Source organism: Marmota flaviventris, chromosome 8, assembly GCF_047511675.1.
Source record: "Marmota flaviventris isolate mMarFla1 chromosome 8, mMarFla1.hap1, whole genome shotgun sequence".
NCBI classification, from domain to species: Eukaryota; Metazoa; Chordata; class Mammalia; order Rodentia; family Sciuridae; genus Marmota; species Marmota flaviventris.
In genome coordinates, this window is record NC_092505.1 from 80462393 (window position 1) to 80475185 (window position 12793).

The 12793-nt window shown below is 36.1% G+C and overlaps 1 protein-coding gene across 1 annotated transcript in view; it reads right to left on the reverse strand.

The window, feature by feature from the left end:
* The window catches only part of Epha6 (EPH receptor A6), an 808736-nt gene that overhangs the window by 26157 nt on the left and 769786 nt on the right, over window positions 1–12793 (reverse strand). The window contains exon 15 of the mRNA XM_027943203.3: window positions 5405–5554. Coding sequence (XP_027799004.2) covers window positions 5405–5554 — 150 coding nt within the window. The remainder of the gene's footprint in view (window positions 1–5404; window positions 5555–12793) is intronic.

Here is a 12793-nt window from a genome sequence, read left to right on the forward strand (position 1 = left end):
ACCCTTGGGCTTAATCCACAGACAAAAAAAAAAATAAATAGATAAAGGAAAAAAAGACGATGTATACCAATAAAGGGAAAAAAATATACTTCTAGCAGCACTTGGGGAATTCCTCCTTCTTTTGATGTGATTATGGGAAAGTTTCCAGTCACAGTATTCCCCCTACCTCAGAATGTAGAGAGGCATGAAGACCTAGCTGGACAATCATAGCGTCAGTTTCCCTGACAGTTTTGGTTGAGGGTTTGGCAAGGGTCTAATGCAGCCAGGGTCTCCTCCGGGATTGGTATGTATAAATTTGTACAGAGAGGTCTTGTTGTTCTGGGATTGTTAAACTGGAATACTGAGTCCTACAGTATAAGGAAAATAGCAAAGAACTTAGCAATAGGAGAGAATGAGGTCAAGGAAACTAGGGAACTGTTAAAAGTACTGCAAGATCCCTTGGACCCAGCGTGCTACATCATCTTAGTTTCATGATGAAATTTTTTTCTTATTTTTGCTTAAGTTAGTTCAGGTTAGGTTCCTATTATTTACAATCTAAAGAATGTCGAATAATAGTTTTCATGCTTTATTTGCATATATTTAAAGAAATAACTGCTATATTCACATAGTATTCTTCCTATTTTTTTTTTTAAAGACAGAAAACAAAGCCTCTACTCTTGATAAGTGTCACTCTAGTTGGAGGTGAGGGTAAGAGGGTAAGACTTACAAATACTAGAACCTTATCTCCTTACCTGAATAAAGAGTTTTTGAGCAAGGGCTAGGTTTACTTTGTCGTTTTTTTTTTTTTTTTCAGTACTGAAGATTGACTCCAAAGCAAGTATTCTATCACTGAGCTATATCCTCAGTTGTTTTTATTTTTAATTTTTGAGTTAGGGTCTTACTAAACTGCCCAGGCTGGCCTGGAACTTGCTACCCTCTTGTCTCAAACTTTTGAGTAGCTGGAGTTAGAGGAATGTGCCATCACATTTCGCTCTTTGATCTTTTTTAACTGTACTTATATATGGGGTATAGTGTGAAAATTCCATACTTATATACAATGTATAATGATCAAACAGGGTAATTAACATTTTTGTTTCCATAAACTTTTGCCATTCATTTCTTTGCAGGGAACCTTCAAAATCCTCTCTTCTGGCTCTTATTATTATAAACATATAGTCATTTCTTGTAGATTATAGATGTCCTACTGTGCTATATAGAATGCTAGAACTTATTCCTCCTACGGAATTATTATTGGACCATCCTCTAAGCTTGCTTACCTCCTCTTCCTGTAACCATTACTGTTCTACTCTCTACTTCTACGAAATCAAGTTGTTTAGCATTGACGTGTGAGAACATTTCAGAATTTGTCTTTCTGTGCCTGCCTTATTTTACTTAACACAATGGTGGATTATGTTTCCTCACTCCCCATCTTGTCCCACAGGCACACCTGGTTTATTGAGTGGCAGATGTTTAAGGAAGTATCTGCTCAGTGGCTAAGTAGATGACAAATACTATTATTTTTTGTTATATTTTTTAGGGACTAGTGTTCTGCACACTCTGCTTTTTCTCATTTCCTTTTCCTACCACACAGTACCACTGACCTTTGGGAAACTCATTATGTTATTCACTAATGCAGATTCTGCGAACTCAGAATTGTTCATTGTAACAAAATACATTGCAGTCTGCAGAATGAAGAAACTATTTCATAAACACTATCTGAAATTTCCTAAACTCACTTAAAAATCACAAAGCATGGTGACATTCTATTTGATCCGTGCCCAAAGCTTTGCTAAATTCACCAAAATAAAATAAAAATGTATAGCTGAAATTTTATTTTCTATTTGATGACGTTCCTTATTTAAAATGCATCTTGGCTGGACTAAGTCAAACGTAAGACTATATACTTTGACCAAATGAATGAAGAATGCAGGACAAATAGGGAAGAGCCAGTATTTTGAGAGAGCAGCTTGGAAATTTTTGATTAAGCTATTTTTGCTTCCAAACTGAAATTCTGGTTATAGGATCTGTCACAGATATGCTAACTTTCAATAAGTTTAGCTAAACAGAATTCCAACTCTCTTTACTATAGCTGCAAAAAATATTCACAAGATACATAAAAGATCTTAGCTTTTTCTACTTTGCTCTAGTCTTGTGTTGATCTGAGGACCTCCAGGTTTGTTTCCCTGCCCCAAAGCCCACCCCTGCCTTCCCCCCCACCCCGGTTCTCTTGTTTGAGTATTATTTGATCACCAACACCAAGACAATGAAAATACATTAACTTAGACCCTACCTGGGCATGGAAAAGCAACAAGGCTCTGAGTGGAAGAAGAGATCAGTTTTATGCCATGGCATTGGCAATCCTGAATGAATGAAAATGGGCTTAATGTCAGGAGTCTCTTCCTGGCTGCAACAGCTTTTCCGGTTCCAGATAGGGTCTCTGTGGCCAAACAAGACTTAATAGACAAAATCAGTCTCTAAATGGTCATCATGGACACATATCATCAAGACCCATGGCCAGAATGGCTGGGTAAACTGTTGGACAACATCCAGACAGGGAGAGCCTGACAGCAGCGTCCATACTAGTGTAAGCCATTTACAGGGCGGTCTATGTTGAAAACTGCACATTGGAGCCTTTTCCTGCAGAAGCTGCTCTCCTAAAGTATCTATCTTGTGGTCTGGCATTTTCACTTGTACCTGCTCTACTCTCTGGAAATCCTATCTAATTCTTGGCACCTGCACAGAGATCGGAATAATCCTAAACTTCAAGAAAGAGCAATTTAAATCATTCATTTGCTGAGAAAAGGGTGACAATGATTTTTTTTTTCAGTGATTATAAAATCATAGCATGTTATTGTTAAAAGAGACATTAAAAAATCTTTTGACCCAGTCCCTTTAATGGATTTATTGGTCACAGAATGTTGGTACTTTGAAAAGGTAAGTGACTTTTGTGGTTGAATTATGATTCACATAACCATTGCCACAGTAACTAAATAGGTGACTACAATGTACCCGAGGAGGTAAGAAAAATTAGGGGACTAGAAACATCATGTATGTGTTCTTTATATTTATTTGTCTCTTCCATTATAAAATAACTATTTATGAATGTCTAAAAAGAATGACTAGTTATGAATTTTCTGAACATGAATGACTTATGAATATATTTTATAATATACATAATTTATTTTAATGAAGTCCTCAGCATTTATCTTCCTCTTCTTTTTATCTCCATAATAGTGATTATCATGTCACATATTATATATTTTAATTATTTATTTTGTCTCTAATTTTTAATTTTATTTACAGTATATCTGTCTCCCATTAAAATGTAAATTTCACAAGGCCAAGAAATCACTACTTCTATGTGAGGAGCTACCGTGGACCCTACACCAAACCACTATGAAAGACACAATTATTCCCTCTTCTCTTTTCCTTGGCCACAACTTATTATAGAAGTTTATTGGAATTATTTTCTAAGTGTACAGACGAATCACTTAATATGTGATTTTTAGGAAAATCATGTCACTTATCTATGCTTCAGTTTTGTGACCAAGGAAACAATGGGATTGAACAAAATAATCCTTATGGTTCTTTCTAGGTGTTACACTTGTTCTCTTTTGTATCTCTAGTTCCTATAATAGAGAAAGCACCCGATAAATGTTTTTAAATGAATATATTGGTACAGTATTTGTATATAATGTGCAAATAAATTTACATGTCATCTGTGGATGCTGAAGAACTGTTTACTCTTATGGGTATATTACTATATCCTCTGAGGCAATTTTTAAAATTGCATTTCTGTCAGGGAACAGGTTAACACAAAGACTAAGTAGGATGCTAGTTAAGAAGGTACTTAAAGTACAGCAGCTTCTATACAGTGAGGACTATAACTCATCTAGAAGGGACCTAATTCTAGGGATTTGCTTGAATGGCATATTTTAGTCATATCAAACCAGGACAAGTAGACTCTTGGGTTTAGAGTAGTGACTGAATTCATGGTTTCTATTGCTTAAGTATAGTTAACTGGTTAAAAATCAAAATAAACATATTAACAAGAAAAACAAATAAAAGCCACAACAAAAAAATGTGAGTTCTTTTCAGCAGTGAAGGGACAGATTTCTGCTCCCAGAACTCAACATTAGGAAGAGCTAAAAAGGAGGTCAGGAATTGCCCCAAACAAGGTCCAGTGTCAGGGAAGAGCAATGAGGTCCTTCAAATCAGATTCTCTGGAGAATACTAGGCTCTAGGTAGATGATGTGGCTCTAAAATGCCTAAGTTTCAGGGGTAGAGCAGAGATTGCTGTATATGGTCTCTTTGTGTGTGAGGCTAGATGTTCTACAGCACCCAGCCACACTGGCTTTCGGTTTTGTTGTTGTGACTGGGAGAGCAAGGAATGAGCAGTGTGTTTGACCTCAAACCTGCTGCTGTGTGGGTTTCTGAACTTGGCATTCTCTCAGAGTTCATATACACTCACAGAAATAAGCAGGACTCAGCTGCAAAAGTAATACTGCATGACAGGGAGAAACATTAGCTTTGCTCAGCTGACCAAAAGCCCAATGTGTCTGTATCCCACATTAGAAGAGCATAAACTTTCTCTGTGATTAAGTCTTTAGAGAATTGAACAATTTGAAAGCCAGGGAGGAAGAATCTAAGTGTGGGGTGAGGAGGTCTGGGCGGGTTGCTCAAGTGATTAACTGAAAAAAGGAACAGGATATTGCAATAGTTGTATTCTGTATGGTTTAGGGCTTATTTATGATTACATAGTCTTTTTTGCATATATGAACATTCAAAATCACATTAGAGGTGATTTCCCTTCACCCTTGTCTCAGAACCATCAGATGCTTTGAGGAAGGCAAGTGAGTAGTTAAAGCCTGAATTCTGAGATGAGGAAGTGGGGAATGAGACATATTGCCAGCTTATGGCATTGTTGGGATACCTACATCTTCTGATCACTGTTCCTGTCACTATGGACAGGTTCTAGAACAATTGCACAAATGATCATCTATCTCAAAAGAGCTTTACTAGATGGTATATCTATAATGCATTGAAAGCATTCATTCTTTTTCTTCTAAGTGGTATCTAGCTTTTGACAGTTGTTCATTGAATTTTCTATGAAAAGTAAACATTATTCTTTTTTTTGTTTGTTTTGTTTTACTTGTAGGTCAAGGCCAGTTCATTAGCACAGTCTTGCTTCATTAGAACAATGATTAAGAAATGGATAAGATACTCACAGGGCAAAGCCCATCAGCTGACCCCAGGATCCAAAATCAGCTGAAGGTAAAGGGTTCCTCACTTCTCAAACCCAGCCTCTGGCACTGAGCAACTCACAGAAAGATAGGGCTAATTTGTGTGAGGATAAAAGGTGTATTTCTCCCCCAAGGCTTAAGTGTTTATTTTCATAAAATGACTGAAGTCTCCATGTACTTACATCTTGGTTAGACATTTCCCAGTAAGGTCTCTCTCCATAGGACATGACCTCCCACATGACGATGCCATAGCTCCATGCATCACTTGCAGAGGAGAATTTTCTATAGGCAATAGCTTCTGGGGCTGTCCACCTTATAGGGATTTTCCCACCCTGAAAAGCAAAGTGAAGATTTTTTCCAGCTGGCCCACAAGTGAAATAAGAAACAAAATGCTGCTTCAATTAAACGTCTTTTGTTAGAAAGATCTAAATACTTTATAGTAATATTAGTGTTTTAAATTAAAATCAAAAGAAATCCAGAGGTCTGGGGTTGTGGCTCAGTGGTAGAGTGCTTGCCTAGCATGTGTGAGGCACTGGGTTTGATTTTCAGCATTGTGTATTAGTAAATAAAATAAAGGTCCATTGACAGTTAAAAAGTATTTAAAAAAAGAAAGCCAGAATTATGTTAAAATGTCAGAAATATTTTCCCTTAATAGTTATTCGGTAAAAAAAGAAAAAAAAACCAGTTTTAATGGAAAAAAGTTACACTTCAGAAATATTTTATTTCATTTATTAGTTAAATTTATTTTTACCTTAGATTCACACAATTAAGCCCACTATTATGCCACTTGAAGAGAGTTCCAGATTATAGAACATTAAAACTAAATTTCATTGAACACTCATTAAACATTGTATTGCATTTATAAATAATAATGATGATAAAGCTCTAATTTAATTGAAGACAAGTAGTTAAACACAGAGCTGTGACGTTCTGCACCAACCCCATGTTTACCAAAATTTTATTTCCTTTTCTTTTGTTGGCTATTACATTTATTTAGAAATGTTCTTTAACTCTATACTAGAACACATGAGAAGAATAATATTTTTTTTGAACACTGTAGGTTACTTTATATTTTCTTTCTTCAGTGTTCTAGTTAGCATTTGAACATATTTAAAGAGATTAAATGGCATGAATTCAATCTATACTGCTCAAGTATTAAAGCCCACCATTCTGTTATACTTAACTTTTATTAACATTTATTACATTTTATCTGTTGAAACACTCTATAAACCCCTTTATACTGTAATGACAAGAATAAAACAATTCATCCATTTGATTTACAATCTTTAAAATCTCTGCCCCTCTGAAATGTCAGGATGAGCAGCTGCAGGCAACCAGGATGCCACTAGATGGAGCTAGAGAACAAGGAGTGGCTCCCAGACTGCTCTCAAATAGTAGAGATGGCTTCCATTGAGGGCAAAATTATCTTCATCTTAAGAACCCACTACAATGGGATTGTTCCAACATCACCATTTTCATGATAACAGCTGGTGATCACCCACTGTGTGCAAAGTCTGGTGTTTCAAGTAGTAAGGGTGAAAAGAAAGGAAGAATGTGTTTCTGGCCCTTGAGGAATTTAGATTAAAGCTGAATTTATTAACTGAATAATAATCTAATCATGACTTATTTAGTAATCTAAACAGTACATACTTGAAGAGTAAAAGAATTCACTCAAAATAGGAACAATTTATGTTTCACAAGGCAAATTAGAGAATTAATGGAACTCTCATTTCAAAGACTCAAACCATAAAATTGTTAGAAAGAACCTTGGGGGAAATACCTTCAGCTGGTTTCCCTGGTTTTAAAAGTGAGCAAATAGAGTTCAGAGATTAGAGATTGAGAGGTTTAGAGATTCCTCACTATCTTATTAGGAACCTAAAGTTCTACCAGTGCTTTCAAAACAGAATTATGGGACATTGATTTACAGAAGTCAATACTTCAGCATGGGGGGAAAGTTGGACACAAGTAACTTCAGTGTTTTAACACAGATAGTTATTACCACATATCATGACAAAATAATGGAAGAAATCCTGAAGAAAGCCTGGAGTTTTCATGTTTGGGGGCAGAAGTTTAAAGTAGTACCAAATTAGACCAGAAAATTAAATTTACAAAATTGATGATAGCAGCTGGTGGGCAGGGAAGTGCAAGGAGATAGGATTTATTCTTTTAAAGTAGGGTTGCCAGAGAAGATACAGGTCCAATAGTTAAATCTGAGTTTTGGACAAATAACAATTTTTTTAAAGGATAAGTATATCCAATGAAGAATGTTTTTGTGCGTGACCCAAATATTAAATGAGATCTGTATATACTAAAAATATTCATCATTTATCTGGAATTCTAATTTAAATGGATATCCTATATTTTTATCTGCTAAATATAGGAATACTAATCTAAGACACTAAAATCAGAAATGGAAACAGTGTTAATGTTCCATTAACTGAACATAAAGTGGTGTTCTGAGAAAACTGGTATAATCTTTATGATTATGATTGAGGGACAAAGGTACTCTAACTTGTATTTGTGCATTAATACTACAGCATTCTTTGTGTTTTGTATGTTTGGGGCTAAAGTGCCTCAGTTTTGTGGCTCTGAACATTGAGTAAAACTCACGCTTGTTTCAAGTATGGAAGCCACGCATTCAGAGAATAAAGACAGTATCTGTAGATTTGACATTACAACAGCAGAGCAGTAGTCTCATCTAGCATTTCTGACTCTGGATCTTTCTTTGTTCTGGCAAACAATATGTGGAACTGCTAATCTGCCTGGATGAATGACAATTATAGTCTGCCTGAGTGTTCCTTTGCAAAATCTTTGTAAGTTAAGACAGTCCCTCCCAACACACACACACACACAAGTTAATGGTTATTTTATGGTCATTTACTCATTCATTTTTATAAATAATGTCTCACATCTTATATTAGTGATTCACACATTTATATTTCAAATGACAATATCACATATAAATGATAACTTTATCACTTTCCTTCATGAGATTTTATTTTACCCTCAAGGGGAAGCTAGTTCATAACATTTGATAAATAGCATCACTACCTATCATGAACTGAACCGTGTTCCCCTAAAATTCATATGCTGAAGCTCTAAGCCCCAATGTGGCTATATTTAAAGGCAGGATTTTTAAAGGAGTAATTAAGGTTAAATGAAGTCATAAGGGTATGACTGTCCTCCAAATGACTGGTGGTATCCTAATAAGAAGATGAAGAGCCCCCAGAGTCATGCAGGCACAGGGAAAAGGCCATATGAGGACATCCTTGAGAAGCAGTCAGCCATCTGTGAGCCAAAAAGGGAGTCCTCAGGAGGAGCCAAACTTGCTAATACCTTGATCTTGGACTATAGCCTCCAGAACTGTGAGGAATAAATTTCTTTTTTACCCAGTCTATGGTATTTTCTCATAGCAATACTAGCAGACTAATTAATACTCTGCCACAGTCAAAAACTAACATTTTTTTCAAAGTATTTGTTAAAATTAACACTACTGCAAATTGAACAGTACATCTTTATTTCAAATTCTATTACAAGTGTTATCTTGAAGTGAAAGTGTTAGCTAGAAAAAAATCTTAAAATTTGAAAAAAAAAAGGAGTAAAAGTTTAGGGTAGAAAACACAATGCAAAATAACAAAAATGCATTATAAAGTGAACCTGATAGTATGCACAGAATGGAAAAATTTTGAACATATATGTAAGAGAGGTAAGGAAGCATTCAAATCATTTTTTCCACTGGGATGATATGTGTTAAATATAGTTTAGTTCTAATTGCAATATGAGAAAGCAAGAAAGAGGCATTTAAATACTCTTGCCTGGTCTCTACTTCCTGCAGTAGAGAAATAGAAGCCAAGTTCATTTAAAAGAATAGTATAGAACAATTTAAATGTTTGTGGCTTAATCTTGCTTACTGTTTTCACCCAGATCTTGAATTATAAAGGGAATGCACTAAGGTGCTTTTTATTTTTTCCTCAAAACGTTAACCACCAGGTGTTTGTTTCAGGTTTCAGAAATGAACAAATAATACTTTAGATTTGAAATCCCAATCACTGGAACATTACTCCTTGCTTTACCATATGTTTATGAAAGATAAAAAGTTACCAAAGATGCTGATCAAAATGACTGAATGTAACTCAAAAGCAATGTCATTCAATAATTCCTTTTTATGTGGCAAGCTTCATCATTTAGCGAAAAAAGGAGAAACAGGAAATAAGCAAACTAGATTGCAACTGAAACTGTTGCTAGTAAACATTTTCCCCCACATTCCAAGTCGTAGTCAGAGCTTGTTATCTAATACACAGGTGGTGGGTGGTAGCTGAAAAAGCACTAAGGAGATAACCAGGAATTCTGTATACCTGTACATAACATAACATCCTTGTCTACACTAAAGCTCCGGTGTGGAGTTGTCTCCTATGTTTATTTAACTTCTGAGTTTTGGAATTTAACCCTCTGATCTTCAGAGGAGTGACCAGTCAATTGACATGCAGTAAGGTTATAGAGGCGAAATACTGAGACCCAAAGAGAGATTCCATAGAGAAGCAAACACTTTCATAAAGTCCCTCTCCATTTCACACTCATTGGATTTGATTGTTTATCTTTAAAGGAAAATGGTTTGAATAGACAATAAAAATAGCCATCAGATTTTCCATTTCTTATGTCCTCAATCGATAGCTGAGGTATTCAAACTTCAGTGAGAGTAAGAATTATGGCACAGAAAACTTATCTATTATGCTTAAAGGATAATTTAAAGAATTTGTAGTGGCAATTTTGACTAAACAATATTATTTTTCATGAACTGCAAATTCCAAGTGAGATGCAACTCTACTGTAATTCATCATGTGACCCTGAGCAAGTCTTAACCCTCCAGACTTACATTTCAGATATGCAAAATGAGGGGATTTGAATTAATGGTTATTAAATAGTAAGCCATAATGATTTTTATTTTTAAACATTTGTGCATGGTCTCTCAGCTTCCAATAGATTGTAATAAGATAGATCAAAAGCACTGGTACCAAGACTGTGTGAGCGGACAGGCTCATGGCAGACAAAAGAGGGGACAAATACATTCTTGGGCCACATCCTAGGCCAAAATTCAAAGGTCACAGTAATCATTCTAGATGACAAGTAAGAGGTAAAGTAACTTTATATTTCTTGTTTAAAAAGGTAACAGTGTGGACAAGTAAGATCTTAGGATGGTATGACACCAAAACATGGATTTTCTGTTCTTTTTGCTTTTTAACTCTTAATGGATAACCACCAGTTATTTGGAGAAATCATATGAAGACTTATCAATGTCAGAAGATAATACTAATATGATTACTGAAGGATTACCTTAAATTTGACTTTCTTGTCAATGGGATTTTCTGTGTGGCAGAAGTGGTCTGATTTTGTGAGCACTGGCAGAGGGGTCAACATCCTTCAGACTCTGCCTTAATTCACTGTGGTGCCCCAGGAAATCATAGCAAATTACAGAAAGATCTCAAAAACCTCACTAGTTATACTGAAACCCCTCACTAGGATTGTGCATGCCTTTTTTTTTTTTACTCTCTTTTTGTGGTGCTGGCATCAGACACAGGGCCTCACACATGCTAAGCAGGTGCTGTACCACTGAGCTACATTCCCAGACCCTCTGTGCATGCCTTTTAAAACTATTTCCCTACCCCTTCTCTGAGAGATATGTACACCCCACTTTCATTGTGGTTTGCTAATCTAGGGTGATTCTGGTGTTATATGAAGTTTTATTCTTTTCTAAAATATGGGGATGGTATGTCTTCACTGGAAGAATAATGGAGGACTAATGTTGGAATCCATTTGTAGTCACAAAGGAGACACTTCACATATTTTGACTTCTAGATGACATTTATTAAATGGATTAACTAAAAAGTATACATATAAACCTCTTATATATACCTCTTAGCTGCTACTACATAGCAGGAATTTAGTAAATGCTGTTTCCTTAGTTTGTGCATTTGTACCTTGTCTATTTTGGACCTGCTTAGATTCTAGTTCAGATCAGTACCCCACATTTCTCATTTGGAGTCACTGAAACCACTCTACAGTGCCAGGCTCCAGGGTGATCTTTCTCAGATAAAACTTATTTTTTTTTGGGGGGGGGATGGTACAGGACCTTGAACTCAGGGCACTCAACCACTGAGCCACATCCCCAGCCTTATTTTGTATTTTTTTAAATCTAGAGACAGGGTCTCACTGAATTGCTTAGCACTTCACTTTTGCTGAGGCTGCTTTGAACTCACAATCTTCCTACCACATTGTCTGAGCCACTGGGATTACAGGGGCATGCATCTCTCTGCCTGGCAGTCAGACAAGGGTTTAGGGGTCTTAGACACCAACTCAATTGTACTGATGGACAGGATCTGACCCAGTTTTAGTAATTTAGACCTTGTCTTGCCCAGTTCAAGGAAATCTATGTGTCTTGGTCCCATAAGCTTGGTCCTATGCCTATATTCCTGCATTATTCTGTAAGTGCCCTTCCAAGATTGAGGTCATATCATATGCATCTTAATATTTCACAGGTGTAATTCTGTCATCAAAGATCATCATCATAGTTGAATGTTGGCAGGCCAGACTTCCGCCTTATGGCATGACCTGCTTGAAAATGATAGCCTGGGCTTGTCTTTCTTAGGCGTTTTTCTTCTCTATGAATCATTTTAAATAAACATGAGACTGTGGCACATTGGACAAGGCATTAAACAAATTCCTTCAAACTATGCTCAGCGACACTGTCGAGTACCCAGGGGTATATGGACAATGATTCTCCATCTGTACTACGGAATTCACAGATACCAGACTAGGATTTTCTTACTCTAAAAGAAAGACCCTTTTTAAAAGCATAGTGTTCAAAAATATATCATTCACTCTTTTTATTGAGACATAATATTTGCATATTTTTATGGGATACATTGTGATGATTTGTTACATATAACAATGTGTAATCATCAAGGAAGTAAGCACTTCCATCTCTTCAAATGTTAATAATTTTTATGTGCTAGGAATTTCTTACTCTTGTAATAATTTTGAAATATGTCATAGATTGTTTTAACCAACAGTTACCCTACTGTGCTGTGGAAAACTAGAATTAATTCCTCCTCTGTGTTTTGGTACCCTCATTTAATTTTCTTTCCATTACACCCAGCCTTCCCAGTCTCTAATAACCACTATTCCACTCTGTTCGTCTACTAGATAGACTTTTTTGTTGTTGTTGTTTGAGTACTGGGGATTGAATTTAGGGGCACTCAACCACTGAGCCACATCCCCAGACCTATATTTTATTTAGAGTCAGGGTCTCATGGATTTGCTTAGCACCTCGCTTTTGCTGAGGCTGGCTTTGAATTTGTGATCCTCCTGCCTCAGCCTCCTGAGCTGCTGAGATTACAGGTGTGGTATTACACCACGGCTAGATTGACTTTTTAGTTTTCAGAAGTCATTGGTTCTTAATAACTGCTATGGTTTGAATGTGTCCTCCGGAATTCATGGGCTGGAGAGACAGTTTAAGTTGTGACTAGGTCATAAAGGTTCTGCCCTCTTGAATATATTAATGCTATCAGCACAGA